The 25,017-nt window shown below is 44.8% G+C and overlaps 2 protein-coding genes and 1 pseudogene across 2 annotated transcripts in view; 2 read left to right on the top strand and 1 right to left on the bottom strand.

The window, feature by feature from the left end:
* LOC125928480 (S-adenosyl-L-methionine-dependent tRNA 4-demethylwyosine synthase TYW1) overlaps positions 1-1,642 on the bottom strand; it is a 212,648-nt gene extending 211,006 nt beyond the window's left edge. The window contains exons 1-2 of the mRNA XM_049639186.1: positions 1,309-1,642; positions 45-175 (exon numbers count right to left, since the gene is read on the bottom strand). Of these exons, the coding sequence (XP_049495143.1) occupies positions 45-175; positions 1,309-1,312 (135 nt within the window). The 5' untranslated portion in view covers positions 1,313-1,642. The remainder of the gene's footprint in view (positions 1-44; positions 176-1,308) is intronic.
* Positions 1,643-2,139: 497 nt separating this feature from the next.
* On the top strand, positions 2,140-8,170 carry SBDS (SBDS ribosome maturation factor). Its single transcript, XM_049639199.1, has 5 exons — positions 2,140-2,513; positions 3,171-3,300; positions 4,756-4,956; positions 6,323-6,487; positions 7,414-8,170. Exons 1-5 carry the CDS (start codon positions 2,386-2,388, stop codon positions 7,540-7,542), a joined length of 753 nt encoding a protein of 250 aa, XP_049495156.1. The 5' UTR covers positions 2,140-2,385; the 3' UTR covers positions 7,543-8,170.
* A 5,269-nt stretch (positions 8,171-13,439) lies between these two features.
* LOC125928651 (plakophilin-4-like) lies at positions 13,440-18,876 on the top strand (annotated as a pseudogene).
* The last annotated feature ends 6,141 nt before the right edge of the window (positions 18,877-25,017 follow it).

Here is a 25,017-nt window from a genome sequence, read left to right as displayed (position 1 = left end):
ATCTAATGCCTTAATTCTCTCCTATAAAAACCAACTCCACTTACCTGCTTCCTGATGACAATCTGGAAACAAATCCAAAGGCTAATGCCAAAGGCAAAGCCCAAATATATGTAAAACCTGTTTATCCATAATGATATTAAAGGTGAAGAGAAGTCCCATGTATCCAAAGAAGGATCTAAATTTAAAACAATACATACATGTAATTTTACATAAAGTTACATATACAAAGCTGCCCATCCTTATTTTAAGAATAAAAAATAAAATAGGGGCGCCTGGGTAGCTCAGTTAAGCATCTGACTTCAGCTCAGGTCATGACCTCATACTCCATGAGTTCGAGCCCCACATCTGGCTCTAAGCTGTCACAAGCCCAGCAATGGGCTCTGTGCTGAATAGCTCAGAACCTGGAGAGCCTGCTTTGGATTTTGTGTCTCCCTCTCTCTCTGCTCCTCCCCTGCTCATGCTGTCTCTCTCTGTCTCTGTCTCTCTCTCAAAAATAAACATTAAAAAATAGAATAAAAAGTAAAATAAAACCAACCTTCATATTCAACAACCCGGCTAAGAATTCTAAAAAAAATCAACTCTAATAAAAATAATATACAACTGCATGTGGTCATGTGATAAAATTACCGTAACGATGCTAACTCAGAAAAACACAAAATTGTACCTTCATTTGGGTATAGCACTTGGAAGCAAGAGAGGTGAACAAAGTCAAAACACTTTACGTGGAATTAACTCTGCTGTGTTTTGAGTACTCCATAAGAAAAGCTTTAAGAAATACTATTCTCTTTGCTCTAGTTTTACTTTAAAGACCCACTGTAACTTGCAATGGATCTCACACCCCGTTTTTTGGAAAGACGTATGAATGGACCTGGCCTCAAATGTTGAACTGGAGGCAATTTCAAAAGGCGAAGCCTAAATTCTGGGGTTTACAGGTGCTGCTCCACCGTGGAAAAAACAAACATGGGCTTTGCCGTTGCTGCTCCACCCTGGAAAAGACCCAAAAGCCACCAAACACGTGGGTAAAGAAAGTGGGCAGTTCTCTATGCGTTTTACTCGAGGTCAGAAGCACAGTTCCTTCTGAACTCATCCCCTAACCTCATGAGGCAAAAGCCAGGTCAAAAGCAAGGATCAATCCTCCCTTGCTGTCAATGGCTCCTGTCCCGGGCTGACAAGTGCAACAACCTCTGAAGGACGGTCCTCGAGGACGCCACTCCGCCAGGAGAGAGTGAGAAAAACGGTTCCCTCTCTCCTCCCCCTCCACGATTTTGCCTGTCGGGGGGCGGTGTGGGGGGTGGGGTGACGGCTTACCCATTCTCCTCAGAGCCCAGGCTCTGCGGCCCGATAGACTAGGACTGCAGACCTGAAGAACCTGGCTCGGACACCGGGAGACGACCAGAACTATCTTGAAGCATTACCAGTATACCCCGAGCCCGGAGAGCTGGGGGCAGCCATGCCACTCGCCAGCCCGTCCGGATTGGTTCAGAGGGGGAAGGGGCGGGCCCAGAGAGAAGCCCCGCTTAGAGATCAAAGCTAGGTAGCCCGAGCGCTCCCGGCTCCTCTCGGATTGGCTCAGAGGTGCAAGGGGCGGGTCTAGAGGGAAGCAGGGTCAAGACAGGCGTGGTGGCATAGGAAAGAAACCTGGGAAAGATGGGCACGTTAAAAGCGTATCGTCAACCAGACGTAATCTGTGTCTCCTTTGGACCTCACTTCAAACACACCGATTGTGAAAAAGCATTATTTCGAGAAATTGGGTTATGGGCTGGCTAGTAGATGGTATTAAGGAAAAATGGTTAATCTTGTTGCGTTCATCTGTGAGGAGTACAGACTGTAAAGCTAAAACCTTATACTTTGCTTTAAACTATTCTGACCAAAAAGAAGAGGGAGAATGGAACATGAATGGCAAAATGTTGATAATCGTTGAAGCAGGGCGATGGGTTCATGGCGGTTCATCACACTGTTTTCTCAAGTTTTTTATTTTACAATTTTTCCGTAAGAGAAGTTTGAGGGCGCGACCCCGAAATCTGCGGAACTCTGAGGGACCGACTCTACGTTTCCAGCCGGTAGCTAAAACATCAGCATCACCAGCCAATCAGAGCTCCTTGGCGGAAGTAAATTACATCAAGGAAGAGCGCTTCTCTTGTCGCGAGCCGATGTCGTAAAAGCCACAATGCGCAGGCGTCGTTGCTCACTTTTCCTCGCCCGGTTTCCGGAACACCTGACGCCTGCGCAATAAGTCAACTGGGTGTATTGTGGCGGCCGTCCGGGTAGGTAGTGGTCGTGCAGCGCGCCGCCGGGTCGTTACAGCGAGGCGCAGGTGGTCCCTCCGGCCCGCCGCACGGGTGTGCTCTGGTTCACCAGACCCGGGAAGGGCTGTGAGCAGCCACCATGTCGATCTTCACCCCCACCAACCAGATCCGCCTAACCAATGTGGCCGTGGTACGGATGAAGCGCGCCGGGAAGCGCTTCGAAATCGCCTGCTACAAGAACAAAGTCGTCGGCTGGCGGAGCGGCGTGTGAGTGACCCTCTCCGTCCGAGCTCTGGCCGGAGCTTGCAGCCTCCGAGGCGGCCTGCCCCTAGTGTTCGAGCTGGTGTCTTGACAGGGAAGGAAATGGACAATTTATTCCTGCAGTGAGCGTGAAAAGTCACTGTTTTTCCCGAGCTTAGCGCCTAAATCCAGGGTTCCCTTTTTGTTGAATTGGTGTGGTTTGGGTTGTTGGTTTGGAGTTTTGTTTTAATTGGTTGGTGTCCTGAAAGCTACAGCCAAGAAATCCCCAAAATATGGCCCTTTTGCCAAAATAATGTTAAAGGGTGGAGACCTAGTCTTCCAAATACTTCCGTGGCTATAGCACATCCTGATGTCACAGATCATTGCCCTGTAGTTTCACCGAAGTGCGTAGTGTCTTCGCTGCTGCCATCTAGGGATCGGAATTCCCTGGCAGCAGCCCGCCCTCTGTCCCCACAGCTCAGTGTTTCATACATGATCCCGTGACGTTTTTCTGCAGTGAGTAAGTGGGAATACAGATACGGTTCTGAGTTTTGAAAATGTTCCCTCTCGTTGAGTATTTGTTGTTTCTTACTATTATGTCACTGCCATCTTGTATTTAAATGTGAATGAATTTCCAAGTTTCAAGTGTGTTCACTTAGGACTTTTCTCTCCTGCTGTCACAAGGGAAAAAGACCTTGATGAAGTTCTACAGACCCACTCAGTGTTTGTAAATGTTTCTAAAGGTCAAGTTGCAAAGAAGGAAGATCTGATCAGTGCATTTGGAACAGATGACCAGACAGAAATCTGTAAGCAGGTGAGTTCTAAGAGCTATGTATTAGAAGTACTTGAACGTATGTTAAACTTGAATCGTTATTTTTGTGACCTGAGTAACATCACTTTTTTAATTGACGTATAATTAATAGTGTTAGAATTAGTTTCAGGTGTACAACATAGTGATTCAACAATACACATCACTATGTGTTCTTTTGTATGCATTCTGTAATTTAGTGCTTACCATGATAAGTGTCGTCACCGCCTGTCACCAAGCAATGTTATTAGTCTTATTGACTGTATTCCATATGCTGTTTTTTCATCTCTGTGACTTATTTTATAACTGGAAGTTTGTATCTCTTAATCCCCTTTATCTGTTTCACCCATTCCCTACCCACCTCCCCTCTGGCAACCACTATGGTTAAGAGTCTTTTTTTGTTTGTGCCCTTTTTTTGTTTGTTTATTTGTTTCTTAAATTCCAAATAGGAGTGAAATCATATGGTATTACTCTTTGTCTGACTTATTTCACTCAGCGTTATACCATTTAGGTCCATCCATGTCATTGCAAATGGCAAGATCTCATTCTTTTTTATGGCTGAGTAATATTCCATTGTGTATGTATACTATTTCTTTATCCATTCATCTATCAGTGGACATTTAGGTTGCATCATGGCTATTGAAAATAATACTGCAACAAACACTGAGGTGCAAATATCTTTTCAAATTAGTGTTTCCATTTTCTTTGGGTAAGTACCCAGTGGTGAAATTACAAGATCACATGGTAGTTCTATTTTTATTTTTTTGAGGAACCTCTATACTGTCTTCCACAGCGGCTGTACCAGTTTGCATTCCCACCAACAGGGCACTGAGAGTTCCTTTTTCTCCACATCCTCTCCAACACTTGTTGGTTTCTTGTTTTTTTGATTTCTAGCCATTCTGATAGGTGTGAGGTGAAAACTCATTGTGTTTTGATTTGCATTCCTTTGATGATGGGTGGTGTTGGAGTGACGTTCAGCATCTTTTCATGTGTCTGTTGGCCATCTGTAGGTCTTGCTTGAGAAAATGTCTATTCGAGTTCTCTGCTCGTTTTAGTCAGATTATTTGGGGAGTCTTTTTGTGTGGCATCATTTTTAATAATGCAGGACATGAATATATTTTGTCAAAGTCTCCAAAACTTAAATTTTCTACTAAATTACCTTATTTTTGTCCATTTTTATATTTTGAGCATAATATACCTAAAATTAAATTTTATTTTCTTTTCATTTTCTTTTCATTTACAACCTTTGCCTAAATTGACTTTTCCCCTTCCCCCACCTAAATAAATAGTATCTTAGAGCACAAGATAATCCAGTGTATCATTTAGGCAAAGTTCAATTTATTACCTATATGTGAGTAGCTGAAGAGGATGGAATTTAATTTTCTCTCCCAAGTTATTAATTCTTGTGGTCAGTTAACAAATAATGTGCAATAAAGACATTTAAATCTGGGGTTTTTTTAGATTTTGACTAAAGGAGAGGTTCAAGTATCAGATAAAGAACGGCATACACAGCTGGAGCAGATGTTCAGGGACATTGCAACCATTGTGGCCGACAAGTGTGTGAACCCTGAAACAAAGAGACCGTACACTGTTATCCTTATAGAGAGAGCCATGAAGGACATCCACTATTCAGTCAAAACCAATAAAAGTACAAAACAGCAGGTGAGTGATTTTTAATGTCAAAAAGTATCCAAATGAAACTCAATTTTCTCTGAAGAAACCATTGAAGATGATCTGTCTGTGATAATAAAGTGATACTACTTGGAAGCAGTAAGGTAGGAGGTTAGGGGGAGGGAGGAAGGAGATGATGGGGGTTTTAGGGAAAAGTAATGGAATTTTTTTTAACTAAACACACATGTACTACAGCTCTCATCTTCCTATCCAAGTCAAACCTTTAAAGATAAAACTTGAATTTTTAAAGAATCCTTTCAACTCCACATCTTAGATTTTTTTGATTTCTATCTAATTCACATGACATACAAGGTCATCTTTTTACAGTGAACAATTCAGTGGCATATTCACAAAGTTTTTGCAGCCTTCCCTACTACCTAACTTGAGAACGTTTCCATCACCCCCAGACGAAACCTTGTGGCCATTAGCACTCACTCCTCATATACCCTTCTCACAGCTGTTCAGCAAATTTGTTTTCTGTTTTTATGGACTTTTCTCTTCTGGACATCTCCTATAAATGGAATCAGACAATATGTGGCCCTTTGAAGGTTCATAGTGCTTTATTCCTTTTTGGGACTCAACAATAACCCATTGTATGGAAATACCATATTCTGTTGATTCATCCATCTGTTGATGGGTATTTGTGTTGTTTCTACTTTTTAGCTATCATGAATAATGCTGCTCTGAAATTCATTGCAAATTTTTGTGTGGACGTGTTTCATTTCTCTGGACTCAGGAATGGAATTACTAGGTCATATGGTAACTATATTTAACCTTTTGAGGAACTGCCAAACCATTTTCCAAAATAGCTGAGGCATTTTACATTTCCACAGTCAGTGTGCAAGGGTTCCGATTTCTCCACATCTTTGATATTTGTTGTTAATCCACCTTTCTTATTACAGCCATCCTGGGTGTACTATTCTGGTTTTGACTTGCATTTCCCTAATAACAAGTGATTTCAGCATATTTTCATGTGCCCGTTGACCTTTGGTCATCTTTGGAGAAATCAGTATTTAGATTCTTTGGCCATTCTTTATTTGTTTCTTCATTATCAAGTTGTAAGAGTTCTGTATATATTCTGGATACTAGCACCTCATCAAATGTGTGATTGACTAATATTTTCACCTATTTAATGGGCTGTCTTCACTTCCTCAATAGTGTTTTGAAACCCAAAAGTGTGTAATCTTCAAGTCCAATTTATCTTCTCTTTTCTATGGGTGTTTATGTTCTTTGTGTCCTATCTAAAAACCACCGTCTAATTTGACTGGATGGGAACTGCTTTGTTTTGAATACCTTACAAAGTAATGCAGCAAAGGTAGCAAAGAAATTGCCAACATTTTCAATTTCGTCTCGCCAGGCTTTGGAAGTGATAAAGCAGTTAAAGGAGAAGATGAAGATCGAACGTGCTCACATGAGACTTCGGTTCCTTCTTCCAGTGAATGAAGGGAAGAAGCTGAAAGAAAAGCTGAAGCCCCTAATCAAGGTTATAGAAAGCGAAGACTACAGTCAGCAGTTAGAAATTGTAAGATAAAAATATTCTTATTCTTTTGCGTCCATGTTACCAGAATCCTCTGTTTTCTAGTCATAAATGTGTCACAGACATTTAAAGGTGTGAACAATAGACATTTCCAGAAACATCTTACCTGGAATTAAGTAAAAATCTCAAGGTCAGACTAAAACGAAATTATAGTTAATTAAGCACAACTTGGGATTTGGGGGTGGGGGGGTGGTTTGTTTTTTCTGGTTAAATCCATGCTCAGTTTAGACGAGAGAATATATTTTACGGTGAGTCTTCTATTATGAGGAAATTGGAAATAAGACGAAAAGTTGGACGGCCTCATTGCCCATAGAACATTTTAAAGACGCGGCAAAGCATGGTGTCTTTGGGTCCTGGCCCCGCAGTGCCAGACGCAGCAGAGATTCGGTTGTCTGCAAACCCGGGCCCTGAGATTTGGCTCCAGCGCCAGTATAAACAAGCTCTGGCCGGGGTTGTTGGGCATTCCTCCCTAAACGCGAAGGGACACATCTGATATTCTGAAGTTCTCCGGTCTTTTCAGAACTTCACATGTGATTTCTAAATAGGCTTTCAAGCTGCTTTTTCTCCTTCTGATGTGGATAAATAGACGTGCTCTCGCCAGACTGTAAATCCTCGCGCTAAACCGTAGTATCAAAAAACCACGCTCTCCTCTTCCAGCCACTTCACTCGATGGCTGTGGAGTCCAGAGACGACCTCAGACGGGGAGGTTAACGCCTGTCGCGGGGCCTGTGTGTGCACTTAAAAGAGCGAGGCTAGACTAGAGCCCTGCCTGCTTCCCTGTGCTCTGTCTTTGTTCTGGCACTGTAGGACGGTAGCAGTAGAGACATCTGGAACGTGCTGTGTGTCTGAGAGAAAGCGGGGGCTGTGCTCATTCCGTTGCACCTGCTGAGCACCTGTGTTCCGTGTTTCAGGTGTGTCTGATTGACCCAGGCTGCTTCAGAGAAATCGATGAGCTCATAAAAAAGGAGACAAAAGGCAAAGGTTCTCTGGAAGTGCTCAACCTGAAGGACGTGGAAGAAGGGGATGAGAAATTTGAATGACGCCCGTCAAGCTCTTCAGCTCTAAAACACTAAAGCGTTTTCTTTTCCCACGGTCCTCTTTCCTTTCTGTGGTCTGCCAAACGCTTGCTCGGACTGTTTGACGTTTTCCATCTTTGTGGTAACGTGTACACAAAAAGACTTTTCTGATAAAGTATCACACTGTGGGATTCATGTAGTTTTAATGATAAAGCGGGGTCTGGGGCAAAAATGAAAAATCCAGGATACGAAGGGCAGAGTAGCATTTTGCTGCTGTCTCATGACTTGCACTTTCCAACGTGCACGTTATCTTGGGGGTGAAAAGTTAAGCTTTGTATATTAAGATAAATGTGAGAAGATAGGACGATGTGACAAAAGGGGTATTTGCTGAAGAAAACATAATGTCTTATTTCTACTTAATGAAACGTGTGGCCTGAGACAAAGCTTGGATGGTGACTTCCTGATTTTGTGAAAAATAGATCTAGGACCACTGTGCGGGGCTGAAGTAAGATTCGCGGAACATATGGCCGTACCCTAGATTATTCTCGGTAAAGAATAAAGTCATTGGTTTCTAATCCTTAAAGTTTATAATATATATTAATGTAGCTGCAATTATATGTTATCAATAAAACCACTCTTTATTTTTATTAAACCATGGCTTGTGTTTCTAGACAGCTTCCAAGCTCCCTTCTTTTCTCTGCCTGTTGTCGGGTAGGGTTGGAGAGTTCGCAGCAGGACTAAATAAGCCCCATGAGGAGTGGGTAGAACAGAGCCTGTTCTGCTGAACACCTGATAAATCTTAGTGATTTGGGATATAATTGAACAGAACTATTTTAGTACTTAAATGGACAACATGCAAGTTGTTTTCAATCTGCTTATCTTCAAAAAGGTATTCTAGAACATAAATTAGGGTTTCATTCAAAATTAACATACAAGGGCACCTGGCTGGCTCAGTTAAGCCTCTGACTCTTGACCTCAGGGGCATGACTTTGAACCCTGCATTGGGCTCCACGCTGGGTGTGAAGCCTACCTAAAAAAAAAACAAACTTAACATACAAACGTATTTTATGGATAGAAGTTTTTAACTAGAAGAGGTTTTGACTTGAAAACCCCAGATGGGTTTTATACACGTTCAGAATTCATTGCTAATAGAAGTTCACAGAAATGGACCGTTTTAAAATAACTCCAATCAAAATTACGAAGTCAAAATTGTTTCTTACAGTGTTAGAAGTACTCCTGCTTGATAACTTGGGAACACAACGCTTTCTGTGGTGCCGAAATTGAATTACTGTTTTAATACCAATCCTTAAGATGGCCCTCACTGGTTCCATTTTACTGGTGCAGTTTTTTTCATGAAGACAATCTAAACTCAATCCCAAGGGAAGATTTTAAGTAGTCAGGTTTACACTTTATCTGCAGCTTAGACAGTTAAAGCGGTGTTGCAGATTGGAAGTCCTGGTCACTGGAAATGTTCATTAGCTGCACCTTGAGCAGGAAAGTTAGAACGTTGCTATAAGTTTTTCTCATTCTCGTTACTGATCTCCTAAAAAGCTGGAACCTCTAGAAATGTCAAATGCAGATCACACGTGAGCCATGCTTCTGAACCTATAGAAAATAAAAGATTTTTACCTTATATGAATCTCATTACTCAAAAGTAGTTAAAAAATTGTGGTTCTCGGTCATGCTCTCACTGCCGGTGCTATAATGGGTTGTTCTAAGGATTGAACTGTTTCTTTTGCTTTGTCAGTGCAAGCTGTATTGTGTGCTGTTGGTCAGGGTGACGGTTCAGAATTAACTCTCTTCTGTTAACACACCCCTTTTCTGTGAAGTGTCACCTGTCCCCATACATGCGGGACCTCACGCCACTTTGAAACCCCCTCCTAGGCCTTGATTTCACCCTACTTTGTGTTCTAGAGACCTGCTTAAATACCCATCTGGCATGCTAGACGGTGAGCTCCCCAAGGGCAGGATGAGCCATTGCGCATTTGGACCCAGTAGGTGTGGAATAGATGTCTGTAGAGTAATACATGCTCAGTGAGGGTGGGTGATGACAAACGTGTCTGCTAATGACTTTTTCAAATCCATCTTTAAAGCTAGAATAGGTGTCAAGGCTTTGAGCCAAAGCTTCCCACCCTTCATACTGATGCGTGCTGTTGTGCTGCTTGGTGGCTTCTGATCTGCACAGATCCCCTCGGCCTGAAGGCATTCATCTCTGCCTGCAACCAGCCTCTTGCATTTACTTGTCCCAGGTGGTCATACACACCTAATATCCGTGAGGCTGTGATGGAGGGAAATTGGGTAACGCTCATAAGCAGAAGCCACACACATGATTTTTCCTGCATGCTGCACTCAAGCCCACATCATGAGGTCCCTACAACTTTGGTAGTAATGAGGCTCCTTATTATCTTTATGAGGTTTTGTTTTTGTTTTGTTTATCAATCTGCTCTTACTGAAATTCAAGGTACTGATTATTGGAAAACATTTTTCTGCTGCTGCATCATGAAGATGGTTGTGCAGACATATTTTGCCACTGGCAGCATTCAATGGCTGCAGGGACAAGGGCCAGTGATTTTCATCTCCACGTGTATGTATCCGTGATGATACCCGCAAAATTAATGAGTCAAAATGGAATTTCATGGCAACAATTCTTAGCTAAAAGTATAATCTTGACCTATCAGCTTGGATATTCCAGCTCCTACCCAGGAATGATTTCACAAGAATGAGTACACGTAGTTGAATTGCCCAGGACCCCTTCCAAACACCCCTTGGACGCCCCCGTTTCACCAAATTCCTAGTTGAATCTCTGCAGATTTCTGGTTAGCAGAGAATGGAGGTGAATGAGTTGTGAAATTGAAGAATGCAAAGTCTTTTACTGCAAAGTAGACCTGTCTCCTACACTCAACACTATTTATATCTCAGGAGATCTTTTTGTCTGGTGAGCCACTTGAATGCCAAAAGATTCACGGTGGAGCTCTTCCTGTGGTCAACAAGCATAGTTGACATGCTTTTCAAGGGAAGAGGTCCACAGACTTATTTCTTACTGTCATGTGGAGATAGAATCAAGACTAGAAGTCTTGCACGTAATTAAGGTAAAATCATTTGTGGATTTATAGTTAAAACTTTGCAGATTATATGGATGCGGGGGTGGTTCAATATTCACAAATCAGTCAACATGATACATCAAAAAGAGAAAGAATAAAAATCATATTATCAAAAACTAAGTCATTCCTGGATAGGAGCTAGAATATCCAAGCTGATAGGTCAAGATTATACTTTTAGCTAAGAATTGTTGCCGTGAAATTCCATTTCGACTCATTAATTTTGAGGGTATCATCACGGATACATACACGTGGAGATGAAAATCACTGGCCCTTGTCCCTGCAGGCATTAAATGCTGCTGATCAGAAAAAGTATTTGACGAAGTACAACATCCATTCATGATTAAAAACCCTCAACAAAGTCAGTTTAGAGGGAACAGACCTCAACATAATAAAGGCCTTATATGAAAAACCCACGGCTAACATCAGACACAATGGGGGAAAACAGCTTTTCTTCTAAAGTCAGGAACAAGACAAGGATGTCCACTCTCACCACTTTTCAACTTAGTACTAGAAGTCCTAGCCACAGCAATGAAACAAGAAAACCAAATAAAAGGAATCCAAATTGGTAAGGAAGAAGAACCGCAGTCACTATTTGTGCATGACAGGATACTATATAGAGAAAACCCAAAAGACTCCACCAAAACATTGCTAGAACTGATGAATAATTCAGTAAGGCACAGGATACAAAATCAGCATACGAAAATCCATTGCAGCAAAAGAGAAATTAAGAAAACAATCCCATCTACAATTGCACCCAAAATAATAAAATATCCAGGAATAAACTTAACCAAGGATGTGAAAGACCTGTACTGTGAAAACTATAAACGCTGATGAAAGAAATTGAAGATGACACAAAGAAATGGAAAGATACCCCATGCCCATGGATTGGAAGAACAAATATTGTTAAAATATCCAAACTATCCAAAACAATCTACACATTTAATGCAGTCTCTATCATAATACCAACAGCATTTTTCACAGAACAAGAACAAATAATCTTAAAATCTGTACAGAACTACAAAAGACCCTAAATAGCCAAAACAATCTTGAAAAAGAATAAAACTGGAGGTATCACAATCCCAGATTTCAAGATATACTACAAAGGGCACTGGCAAAAAGTAGACAAATGGATCATTGGAACAGAATAGAAAGCTCAGAAATAAACCACGATTATATAGTCAATCTTTGACAAAGGAAGCAAGAATAAGCAATGAGAAAAAGACAAGTCCCTTCAACAAAACTGGACAGCTACATACAAAATAATGAAACCCAAATGGATTAAAGATCTAGACTTGAGACCTGAAACCATAACAATCTTAGAAGAAAGCACAGGCATCTTTCTAGATATGTCTCCCAAGGCAAGGAAAACCAAAGCAAAAATGAACTATTGGGACTTCATCAAGATAAAAAGCTTCTGCACAGGAAAGGAAACAATCAACAAGCTAAAAGACAACAAAATGAGAAAAGATATTTACAAATGACATACCCAATAAAGGATTAGTATCCAAAACATACAAAGAACCGATACAACTCAACCCCTAAAAAACATTCAGTTAAGTGATGAGCAGAAGATATGAATACACATTTTTCCCAAGTTCTATGCTGTTCTGGAAACAGAGCAAAGTTCCCTCCCTGTGTGAACAGATGTGGATGGACATTGGCCAGAGGTGACTCTTAGCTTGAGCCTCTGTCCTCACTGATAAAATATGCCCATACCAGAGAGTAGACAGATGTGAGGATCAGATATAAGCAGAGTATCTGCCCAGATTGCACTGGGAAGCCAGGCCTTGGTTCTAGTAATCACCACATTGCTCCTGCAAAATGAGGCTCCCAGGAGGACGGGAGCTTAATATAGTAAGCACTTGATAATTCAATAGATGATTCCCTGAATGTCTCCTCAAATCACGCATCTGTCTCCTATTTCCTCATAGGTTATGAAAATCTAACTCCCTACTGTGTTAGGTTTTGAAACTATCAGCAGCACTTTGATTTAATCTAAGCTTGTAAATATCTGCACAAGAGAGTCCGTTAATTATAGTGGTCATCTTATGATGAAAAGTGACTCTGGGGCTTTCATAGCTTTTTATAGATGAAAAACCCAGAAAGACGAGGAGAAATTTTAAATTCAAAACGTTCATTTGCCATCAGTGAATGAGGAACCACTATTATCTATTACCCCAACCAATTATTGTGCCTCTCCACAATTATCTAAAATACTTTGCAGAAACTTTGACATTCATAGGGCTTTAAAGGTTTAAAAGTCTATAAAGCTCAGGTCACCTGGATGGCTCAGTGGTTGACCATCCAGTTCTTGATTTCAGCTCAAGTCATGATCCCAGGGCCATGGGGTCAATCCCCGAGTCAGGCTCTGTGCTCAGCGCCGAGCCTGCTTAAGATTCTCTCTCCCTCTCCCACTCCTCCCTCCCCTCTCTAAAATAAAATTTTAAAGAAAGGTTTAAAGTCTATAAAGTTCTGTAACTAAAACAGTTTGTAAGAGTCTTTATCTCTTTATATTAAGTGGAAGGAAACACAACAGAGGAAACCACAGAACATAATTAAGTTTGGTCTTGCTTCGGACCTTGAGATTGGATCATCAGCTGGCCCAAGCTCTTGATAGAGTTCAGAAGCTTGTAAATTTCATTTTCATATCAGCACCAACTAAGCCATTTCATGGCACGGCATTAACAAGCACTTGAGTCAGTGATTTGATTCAGAGTTTCCTTTCATTTTGAAGATAATTCCTTTCTTGGGGGGAGACCCATATCTCTGATCTCATATTTTGCTTTTTAAAACAGAGAGCATATACCGTTCTCTTTGTACATGGTCATTCTGTTACTTTTGACCAAAAATTATTACGAGGCAGTTAGTAGACGAGAAAGTTTCCGCCAGGTAAGTTACAGCGTTAGGTTTCCAAGCAGGAAGATAAGTAACTTCTCAGAAGACATGTCGGGGGAGGGAGGGTTGGGGGGTTTGTTTTTGTTGTTTTTTTTAAGTTTATTTTCTTTAAAGAGAGACAGGATGAGTGGGGAAGGGGCAGAGAGAGGAGAGAATGCAAAGCAGACTCCACACTGTCAGCGCAGAGGCTTGAACGTGGGGCTGGAACTCACGAACCGTGAGATCATGACCTGAGCTGAAACCAAGAGTCAGACAACCCACTGAGCCACCCAGGCACCCTAGAAGACATTTCAGTTTTAAAAAGTGGTCCTTCTCAGGGCCCCTGAGTGGCTCAGTCAGTTAAGCATCCGACCTCGGCTCAGGTCATGATCCCCCCCATTTGTGGGTTCAAGTCCTGCGTCGAGCTCTGTGCCGACAACTCAGAGCCTGGAGCCGGCTTCGGATTCTGTGTCTCCCCCTCTCTCTGCCCCTCCCCTGCTCGTTCTCTCTCTCTCTCTCTCTCTCTCTCTCTCAAAAATAAACATTAAAAAAATTTTTTAATTGGTCTTCTCCTTTAGAAGGAATACCAAGCAAATGGCATAGAAATAAAGTCTAGTGTAAAACACCAAATTTCTAACGAGAATGAACTCACTTTTTTCTGAGCCCTTATTTCCTTGGCCTCTGCATTTGCTGCCTCTCGGACGAGGCCACTTTCATAGAGACACTCTGATTTCCAAAACACAGCTGTAGAATCTGACATGCAGTCCGCCGGCCACCCAGTCTTCTGACTCACGAACTCCAGCGCCCCACGCACACCTCAGGCACTTCCCTCAGAAGCCACCGTGGGGGTGCGGGCAGGTGCACGGGTAATTTACCCCCGAAGGGCTCACGGACATCTTGCAGTCCTTTTTTTTTTTTTTTTTTAATGTTTATTTATTTTTGAGACAGAGAGAGAGAGACAGAGCATGAACAGGGGAAGGTCAGAGAGAGAGGGAGACACAGAATCCGAAGCAGACTGCAGGCTCTGAGCTGTCAGCACAGAGCCCGACGCGGGGCTTGAACTCACAAACCGCGAGATCATGACCTGAGCCGAAGTCGGAAGCTCAACCGACTGAGCCACCCAGGCGCCCCGGACATCTTGCAGTCTTAAATGTGCTTGTAGGACAATACTTTCCTTTTCAAAAGGCCAAAGACTATCCAATGACAAACTTCTCTCTCTCTTATACTTCTTTATCGTCTTACAAATTCATCGCGGTGGTTTCACTTTTCGACTCCGGCTCTCTACAGTAACAATAAATTTCCATTTCCAAGGTTTGCAGAAATATTGAGTGTACCCAGAGCTTTTCGGAGAAACTACTCTCAGCAATTTCTTTACCAAATTTGCTCAAATAAAATAATGAACACGGCCGAATTTTCCCTGCATGTTTGCTGATTCAGTACTTTCTATCAGTACAATTGACCTTTCAATAACCCAGGGCTTAGAAGTGCCAGCTCCCCTCCCCACCCCCCCTACCCTCTCCACCAGGGGAAAAATCCCCCTATAACTTTTGACTCCCCAAACACTTTACTACTAATAGCACACTGTTCACCAGAAGCCCAATATCACAGACAGCTGATTAACGCATATTTTGTACATTACACGCATTATATACTGTATGCTTATAATAAAGTGAGCAGGAGAAAAGAAAATGTTAAGAAAATCATAAGGAAGAGAAGACACATTTACAGCGCTGTTCCGTACTTACCGAGAAAAATCCACATGTGAGTGGGCGCACACGTTTCAACCTGTGTTGTTGCAGGCTCGACTATTCAAAGTGCAGCAACTGTGTGTCTGGAGTGTGGTTCAGACATCAGTTCATTTTACCCTGTCGTCAAAGTCATCCCGGTTTTAAGCATCCTTCATATATGGAGAGTGTGAAGTTACATAAGCACCCGGGGCACAATTGCATGGCAGGGTCCAGAATTTAGATATAAATGTTTGTGTTCGGATATTACTATGTTATTTTAGAACATGAATTCAGCGCAGGTGGGCTGGCGGCTGGGCGGTGGCCTCTGGACAGTACAGGGGACGCCGGGGCTGAGTCCATGCACCCTGGGAGTGGTGGGGAAAGGCCGCTTCTGGGGAAGGGGCATCAGCTGCTTGGCCATGGCACTTTTTCTAATATCTCACGTGCCACAGCGGCAACCCCTGGGCACAGATTGTCCCTGATCCCCTGAGTGACGCCTGGAAAGAGGAATGCCCTCCTAAGCAGTAGGCCTGGTTGGTGGAGGAGGGGCAACCACAGACCCGCCCAGGAAGCTGCCTCCGCTGGCGAAGGCATGGAACCCGAGACCACAGCCACTAGTCTAGCTGGGCATCGCAGCAGCAGGAGCTTCCGTCTCAACGACTCGCCTGAGATCTGGAAGTGGAAAGGCGGATCGCTGCCAGTCAGCTAGAAAGATGTAGGCTTGGGGCAGAATCACCAAGTACGGCCAGCACCAGCTCAACTGAGAAGTCCGTTCCTTGGAGAGTGACAGGTGTGCCAAATACTGGCGCAAACCAACCTAGAGTTTCTGGCGCTGTCCGCCACAACAACTATCTCATTAGGACAGAGCCAGAACATTCACCAGAACACTCCTCTCTCCGTGAAAGATCACTGGGTAACTCAAGTTCAACACAAATTCTGACAGTGGATCCCAGGAAGCAGGGAGTTCCCGCAACAGCCAGAATTTGAGTAAGGCAGATAACAGCCCGCAGCCTTCATTCATAGGATCAACTGATAACCAATTGGTGAAGAATTCAAGAGCGGAAGGATGAACACTGGGTCAGGCCACGAGAAGAGTGAGTTCAGTTCCATCTAGAACGCAGCCTCCTTTCTATGTTATCAGCACGGGTGGGTCTCCTCAAGTGGATCACTGAGAATTCTGGGTGGTGAATTTGGCTCTCCGACTCCCAGCCCCTGAACCCCAGTGCATATTCCTCTACCACATTATCTGCGCAGCAGGCAGCCTCTCCATACTCTTCGCAGAGTCACCTCTCCCAACAGCTGCAAGTCAGATTGGCTCAGTCACCTCCCAACAGATCTCCAGTCCCAACGGCCCAACCCCTCAGTACTAAACCACCAGCCCAGTAGGGTCCCCGCCGACCCCGAGGGATGCACAGAATCAACTAGCTTCACCATCCCAAGGCTAGGCAGTGTCATCATCCCCCAAACACCCGGGGATGATCGCCATACCACGACACGTGGGACTTTCCTTCAAAGGACTGTTCACGACGTGGAACAATTTGGACAGCAGCTGTATGAAATTTACAGAAAGATGGTTCCACCTCGGCCACACAGCTTGACAGACTTACGGAGCTCCTGTGCTGGTCAGCACAGCCAGCCTGGGCAAGACGTTCATGCGGCTCTGTCTCCTGAGTTACACACCAATCCTATGCGTGAGGGGAGGGCCTCTTACAGCCCAGTGTACCGCAACCCAAACCACGGAACCATGGAGCTCCGAGGGTACCAGGCAGCGTCCTATCGCACAGGCTCAGTAGGTGCCGGAAATCTGCAAAGCACATCCAGCCAACGACGCGCCCTTACATGCCAAAAGAATACGCTCTGAACACAACGGCAACCTACGCAGACCCCTGCGGGCCACTACAATACCGAGGGCAAGAGGGCAATTGTAAGAGGCTTCAGCACCCAGCACCAGCCGATGAGGGCACCACGAGTGCCCTATCAACAGACAGCATTCAGAAGGACCCCAGGGAGTTCGCCTGGTGTGATCCCGAGTTGCCCGAAGTCATTCGCGTGCCGCGGCACCGGATCCCCTCAGCCCGGGGGGAGCCCACGGTCCACCTGCGGCACCTGCACTGCGGTGACAGCCACGTGAAAATGGAGGTGTGTAGGGTAGGGGGAATCGAGCATCTGGTGGACCCCTCGGACCACGGACTTGGGCAAGTTCAGCAGAACGCTTACGGTGCCATCCGCGACCTCGTTTTGGCAAGCCTACAGATGAAAAGAAAATGACAGTGAAAGAATGTTGGTGGGGTGCCTGCCTTGCTCCGACTGTTGAGAATATCTGGCGCAGAAGTGAGGGAGCTTGTTACAGGCATTCTCTGGAATGTGTCCTCACGCGAGGCTGTAAAGATGGCAATCACTCGAGATGCTCTCTGGACCTTAGCAAACCCTGTGACCAGTCCACACTCTGACGGAGTAACTGGTCTTCGGATGATGATCACAAAATCAAATTCCAGATGTCGCTCGTTCTGTGTAACACGACAGGTTGCCAGAGGAACCTCAGCTCTGGAGAGGAGGAGGCGAGGACGCGAATGCGTTTCTGCGAAGGGGCCGGTGGACTCGCTGCGGTATGCAACCCCTACATCCGTGAACACATCCGATTACAGCCGCCAGACCGTGGAGAACTGCGTGTGCACCCAGAGGAACCTGTCCTGTCGGCCGGCTGCTGGGGCTGAGTGGGCTGGATGACTCACTAGGAAAAGTCTCCCAGCAGGGATTCAGAGTCAAGTTGCTGGGGGAAGAAGAAGAAAAAGAAACAGAGAACACCACAAGAGGATCAATGGGATGGAGTCAGTCCTATCCCAGGACTGTCAAAGCCCCCCCCAAAAGATGCCGTGGCATCCAACAGTGCTAAAACCATACCTGAACCTTCTAGCAGAAAGTTCCAGCCCAGCTGCCTTGGAAGGCTCTGCCAGGTCTCTCCAGAAACCATCTGCTGGAAATTGGGAGTTTGCGGCATACATCCGGGCAGACTTCCGCAAAGAAAAAGGGCTCTCCATCCTTATAGAACTTTTGAGAATGGATACGGTAAAGTTGTATTTTCTCTGGCAACTTCCCAGAGGAACATGGCTCCGGACGTACACAACAAGGAGCTCACTGGTAAATATGCCATGCGAGACCAGGTCAACAGGTTTCCCGGCAGGACTGGCCCCAGCGTGCTGTCTGATGAGACCACGGTGGCCATCTGCTGTGCTCTGCGCAAGGTCACCGGCAAAAACATGGAGAATGCCAAAGCCCTGGCTGATTCAGGGAGGATAGAGAAGCTGACGAACATGACCAAGGGCAGAGGAGACAGATCACCTCCGAAAGTGATGAAGGCAGCAGCCCAGGTCTTGAATACATCATGGCAATTTCGGGACCTCCGGAGCTTTTATAGAAAGGATGGGTGGAATCAGAACCATTTTATTACACCTGTGTCTACGTTAGGGCAAGTCCGATTCAAATCACATCCTTCCTCGAATACTACCAACCAACATTCAGGCAGTGTCAACAGCTGTATTATAGTCAAGACAACTCCAACAGAAAGAACTTTGATGCAGACAGATTGTGTTTGCTGTCTCCTCATAGCCATAAAGATCCTTATCTTGGTGACTGAGCTCACTTCCCAGCTTTACTGATTATTCAACACAGTATGGGCCGAAATCGACCACAAATTATGTAGATTCTTAATCCATGAAACGACCTTCTTTTTCTTTCTTTTTTTTTTTTTAACATTTATTCATTTTTGAGAGACAGAGAGAGATAGAGCATGAGCAGGGGAGGGGCACAGAGAGATACAGGATCCAAAGCAGGCTCCAGGCTCTGAGCTGTCAGCACAGAGCCTGATGCAGGGCTTGAACTCACAAACCGCGAGATCATGACCTGAGCCGACATCAGAAGCCCAACCGACTGAGGCACCCAGGTGCCCCCGAATGACCTTCTCATAAGCAGAACAGGACCCAGGGTCCCCAGACTCGTGGGCGGAGCATCGAGATGCTCAGTAGAGGAACTCTTTTTCTCTAACCTTGTTTGGATTGAGATGAAAAAGTCCATCTTGCTGATTTGCTAATGAAATGTGAACGTGACATGGAAGGAATGAGTGAAGGGCATGATTTTTTTTTCTTTTTTGAGGGGTCATCAGAGAAGTGAGAAGACCTTCAGGAGGGAGGACTTTCTAAGCTCTATTTAGGTGGATTGATTACTTGCAGACTCTGTAGTCTGGTGAATGTGTGGGTGGTGTGATGAGAGGGTTGAGAAATGCGTAGAATGAGATGGGGATGTGTAGGTCAAATCCAAGATGATTCTTTAAACGTGAATAGGTTTATGTTCTGCCAGTCTGTACAGGGGAAAAAATGCTTTTTATTTATCATGTTTTGTTGCTATTACTAAACGTCAAGGTTGTATGCTATTATGCCCTGTGAATTTCTTTTGTTGGTATAAATATGGAAATGCTACATTACTAATTGCCATCATTCGTAATACAGTGTGGCGTTTGAGAAAGGATTTGAAGAAACTGACAGCTTAAAAAACAAATGGGAACCCCAAGGAATTGTTAGCAATTAAAACCAAGCTATGACATCTTTTGTTTTCAAATGAATAGTGTAACTTTGAAACACAAAGTCCAGTATAGTATAGAAGTGCCAGGCCCACTCCCTGCCTCTGCCATTTTCTATGTACATGAAAGAAAAATGTGGAAAGTTCATCCTTGGGGGGACGAAATTCATTCATCTTCCAGTGTGAAAAGAAGAATTTTAAAACTAACATTTTGTCAAATGTTTTTTTCTTTTTTAATGTGTATTTTTTTGGGGTGGGGGGGGAGAGACAGCATAAGTGGGGGAGGGGCAGAGAGCAAGGGAGACACAGAATCTGAAGCAGCCTCCAGGCTCCGAGCCGTCAGCACAGAGCCCGGCACAGGACTCGAACTCACGAACCACGAAGTCATGACCTGAGTCACAGTCAGACGCTTAACCGACTGAGCCACCCAGGCATCCCTCAGGTGATTAATAGTTACCAGAAGATGAAAGAAAGGGAGGGAGAACTAAATGAGACGTTTTTAAATGTGCTAAATGTATCCCAAATCTTCTGACAAACGAAGCTTTGAAAGCAAGAAAGGGAAATTTCATTCCTGTTTGTGGCAGAAGAGCATCCCACCAGGCTGCCACAGGTGGTTGCACAGGTTGAGCACTGAATAATTCCCAGAGTGGTGTCACATTACCTACTTTTGTCCTGCAGTGGCCCTGGCTACCAAGATAGCTCTTTATGACAGCAGAAAATCTTTTCTTTTCTTTTTTAATGTAATTGATTTTCTTTAATGTTTGTTTAGTTTTGAGAAAGAGAGAGAGCAGGGAAGGGGCAGAGAGAGAGGGAGACAGAGGATCCAAAGTGGGCTCAGCGCTGACAGCAGAGAGCCCAATGTGGGGCTCAAATTCATGAACTGTGAGATCATGACCTGAGCCAAAGTCAGACACTTAGCCAACAGAGCCACCCAGGTGACCTTAGGCAAAGAGCCTTTTATCAGTTTTCTAATACAATTTAAAAGCAGCATGTTTTAGAGAAGGGCTCCAATCTAAACAGCTAAATATATGTGAAGAAATAATGAAAAAAGTGCATATGCTGCATTAAGAAGTTCATCCCATACAATAATGTGAGGCGTTACGCTAGGGGCTTCGTTCATGACTTTGGCTTTTCCAGTTAAGCAGTTCCCAAAGTGTGGCCTCCAGAACAGCAGAATTAGAATCTCTTGGGAGCTTGTTAGATAAAAATGCACATTATTGAACTTCACTCCAAACCTAATGAATTAGAAACTCAAGGAGAGGGCACAGCAGTGTGTTTCAATAAACTTCCCAAGGGGTCCTGATGCACAGTGAAGTCTGGAAATGAATATTTTAAGCTAAGACCTAGAATTTGGATAGTTCAAAGCTGGGAGGAAGGTGCAGGAATGCCAAGAGACCAAACGCACATGAAGGAAAGACTTTTGTTCCGCAACAAATTTTCTGGAAATCTGATAACTTTGGGGGGAGGCTAAAGAAACTAAAACGAAAGGATCAGACAGATTTGTTTTAAAGCATCATGGGAATAGAACAAGCCCAGAGTCTAGAATAAATTCGGATAAACGGGAATTTAAATCTTACCAGTTGCATGGACTTGGTATACAGCAGATGCCTTTTTTGTGTTTGTCTATCCCACGATCCTTCCACTGCTTGTGTCAAATCCATTGCTCAGTCTTTCTGGAGCCGGGGCACAGGGCGCAAGGGTGCCTGGTTCCAGGGGGTCCCAAACAGACCGGGCTCAGTCACTTGCAGAGAGAAAGGTGGCTGTGAAACAAGAAAGGGATTTATTTCAGTGAGGTTGACACCGGGAAGAGAGCGGACTCGAGTCTCAAACACTGTCTCCAAAGTGCCGAAAATATCTGCAGGTCTCTACGAGGAAAATGTGGGACAAATGTCGGTGGGTACCTGCAGGTGGGCAGTGAAGGTCAGGTCGCTCATTGTCTTGGGCTCAGTCACGGGCAGGGTCTTGCTGGCTCAGGCCGGTATTTACTGCTCGGGCTGGTGGTTTCGGTGCCCATCAGGGGATGCTTTCCCTGCACACCCTTTTGCCTGAGTTCAGACATAAGCTGGAAAGAACTTAATCAGAAAGCTGGAGGCCAAAATGGAGGTGGTTGAAGTCGTCTTTCGCTTCCACACATGGAGAAACTCTAACAGCCATATGCGTGTGCCTGGCTGTGGGCCCTACTAAGATCCAGATGTCCCTGTAAAGCATTTAGAATCAGAACCAAGCAACAATTGGATTCAGCAGGTGGCTGGCCCTGTCACTCATGACTTCAGGAGCAGTGGGAAGGCCATTATTCTCCACAAGGATGAAGAAGCCAAGAGAAAGAAACCACTCGGCGGCCAGCGAGAAGGATGAATCAGGGCTGTGTTTGCTGGGCTCCCAGCTCTTTCCCGATTCAAGTTCAACACCTTCCTGACTCTAGAGGCAAGCCTGACTGTCAGTTCAGCAAAACATCCCTGGATCCTCCCTGCCCCTCCCTCTTCTTTCCCCCTTTGCAAAATTGAGCTCAAGTTGGTTTCTGTGACTCACAACCAGGAAGGCTTTGCTAAGACAGGTGAGCAATTTATCTAATGTCACTACCCCTCGGTGTCTATGTTTGTACAAGGAGGGCTCATGGTACCTACCTCATCGATTGGTGATGGTCTAAGTGAGATAATATACATAAAACACTTAGAACAATGTCTAGAACACCATGGGCTCAATGAAGTTGCCCCTTCAAGTCTTTAGAATGAGCTCTGCCCGCCCTTCTTCTGGTCCAGGACAGAAGGACAAGGGTGGCTCCTGTGACTCTTACCTGGTCTCCACCCACTGCCCTGAAGCCGGGGCATCCACAGATAACTTGTTCTGACAGGCAAGGAAATGAGGACAAGGAGCCTGTCCGTGATGTCAATATCTGAAGATGTTACGTTTCCCAAATGCTTCTTTCCTTTTCTGTGATGAGTTTTCCCATGTCCTTTAGAACACATGTTTAAAATGACCAAGACAGAGCTTTTTCTTCCTCAGTTCACAACAAATCAATAGGGGCACCTGAGTGGCTCAGTCGGTTAAGCGTCCAACTGAGGCTCAGGTCATGATCTCGGGACTTGTGAGTTCGAGCCCCGCGTCGGGCTCAGTGCTGACAGCTCAGAGCCTGGAGCCCGCTTCGGATTCTGTCTCCCTCTCTGCCCCTCCCCCATTCACACTCTGTCTCTCTCGCTCTCAACAATAAATAAATATTAAACATTTTTCAAAACACATCAACGGACAGTGCCAGATGCTGAGGGCACAGTGAAAGACACACCCTTTGCCCTCAAGGAGCCCGAGGTAATAAGGAGATACATCATTATATGGCAGTGGGATAGATGCAGATTTTACTTTACTGTGCTCAAGTCTGTCCCATTGACTCTCAAAAAACACTGAGAAATCGGAGGTGCCTACTTCTTTCTCCCTGCAGAAAATATTGTGGATGCTGCTCCATTCAAAAGATTTATTTGAAGAAAACAACAACAACAAACAACAACGGATGCTGTACATGTGAATTCCATTCGTGTCCACACCAAGTAAAAGATCTGTGTGGTTTGTATTTTCCTGGCAGATGTTAAAATACAATTTATACTGGGGCGCCTGGGTGGCTCAGTCGGTTAAGCCGCTGACTTCGGCTCAGGTCATGATCTCGCGGTCCGTGAGTTCGAGCCCCGCGTCGGGCTCTGTGCTGACGGCTCAGAGCCTGGAGCCTGTTTCAGATTCTGTGTCTCCCTCTCTCTGACCCTCCCCCGTTCATGCTCTGTCTCTCTCTGTCTCAAAAATAAATAAACGTTAAAAAAAATTTTTTTTTAAATACAATTTATACTGAAATATGGAGGCAGAGGAAAAAATATTAGGGAGATTTCTGATTTTACTTCCAGACAAAGAATGGAGATGGATTTTCTTTACATTTTCTTTATGCGCCTATTTCCCCAATAAAATACTAGAATGGGAAAGAGAGTGGGAGCAGAGGCTGAGGTTTCTAGAATCATCCCTGCCCAGATCTGCCCCAGCACCCCTCAGAAGCTGCATAACCGGAACAAAACGGGGTCTGAGGCACAGAGCCTGCCGATTGGCCTCCGGTTCCCTGGGGCTGCTGGGCCCACCTAATAGAGGCAGGGGTGCTGGGGCCTCAGCAGCGGGCTCAGGCCAGGGTGTCTCTGACCAGACTGGTCCCAGTTGAGCCCAAACATCAAAACTCTGAACAGCTTTAAAGAAAAATAAACAGTTCCCAAAGGGAACTGTTCTGCAAGTTCAACTTGACTGACGTGTGCACTCATTAGTAACAAAAGCTTTGGGGTTTTCTTGAGAAACCTTGGCTCAGACTCTCTCCATCAAACACTGGGCCCCGCTGTACCCGCAGTGCAAACCATCCTGATGATCAAGAACCATCTCTTCTACAAGGAAAGGAGCACCCGGCGCTGGGGCTCCAGCCCATCCACACCTCCGTCTGGGCCCTCCACCGGGAGGGAGGTGAGTGTGCGGAGTGGACAGGGTCCTGGGGTCAGAAGTCAGTGGGACTCTGCCAACCGCCAGCCTTGGCATTTCCCTTCCTGTGGAAGGTGCTTAGTGCCCTGTCCCCACAGAGCACGTGGAGAATGACCTCCACTGAGCACAAACCATGTGGGAGGGACACGGCGCTGAGACACCTTCCATTCCCAGACCTTCAGTGAATCCACTGGACTAGTAAACACTAAGTGTCCCTGGAGAAGCCCCCCATGGTCCACACTTAAGACTTAACACACACTTTTTTCATGATCAGTCCTCCTTCTCATCCCCAGCTTCAGAAAGTCTTGTGATGACCAGGGAAAGGAAACCAAATATCACAGAGGGACACAGACATCTCAGGCTTACATGAGGAAAAAAAAGGAAAAAGGATCCTAAAGAAGAAATGTGCTGCTCTGAGGGAACCACGTCTTCCCAGGGCAGGGAGCACACCGTGAGCCCAGACACTGGAAGGCAGAAAGCCCCACGCAGGCAGGCACTCAAGAAAGAAAAGGACCACGTTTTGATTTTGCACAGAAAGTAACCACCTCCCCCCGTTGACCAAAGCTTACCAAATATTCCTAGAAAACAGCTTAGATCCTTAGACCTGGAAGCCTGATGGAAATGGTACTATCTTTTCCCCACGTAAGAATCCATAAATGCATTTCCTAAGTAGCCCCTCGAACCACCCTGGAAGGAGGAAGTCAGGTGCCCATGGAAACTTCATGGCACCTCAA

Source organism: Panthera uncia, chromosome E3 (genome assembly GCF_023721935.1).
Source record: "Panthera uncia isolate 11264 chromosome E3, Puncia_PCG_1.0, whole genome shotgun sequence".
Taxonomy (NCBI): domain Eukaryota; kingdom Metazoa; phylum Chordata; class Mammalia; order Carnivora; family Felidae; genus Panthera; species Panthera uncia.
The sequence above is the reverse complement of the archived record's forward strand: the minus strand, read 5'-3'. Positions and strand labels throughout refer to the sequence as shown.

Excerpts from the sequence above, each read along its gene's own strand:
- SBDS (XM_049639199.1), top strand. The coding sequence starts at position 2,386 with ATGTCGATCTTCACCCCCACCAACCAGATCCGCCTAACCAATGTGGCC. Across the intron at positions 2,514-3,170 it reads GTCGGCTGGCGGAGCGGCGT|GGAAAAAGACCTTGATGAAG; the intron begins GTGAGTGACCCT and ends TGCTGTCACAAG. Across the intron at positions 4,957-6,322 it reads ATAAAAGTACAAAACAGCAG|GCTTTGGAAGTGATAAAGCA; the intron begins GTGAGTGATTTT and ends TCGTCTCGCCAG.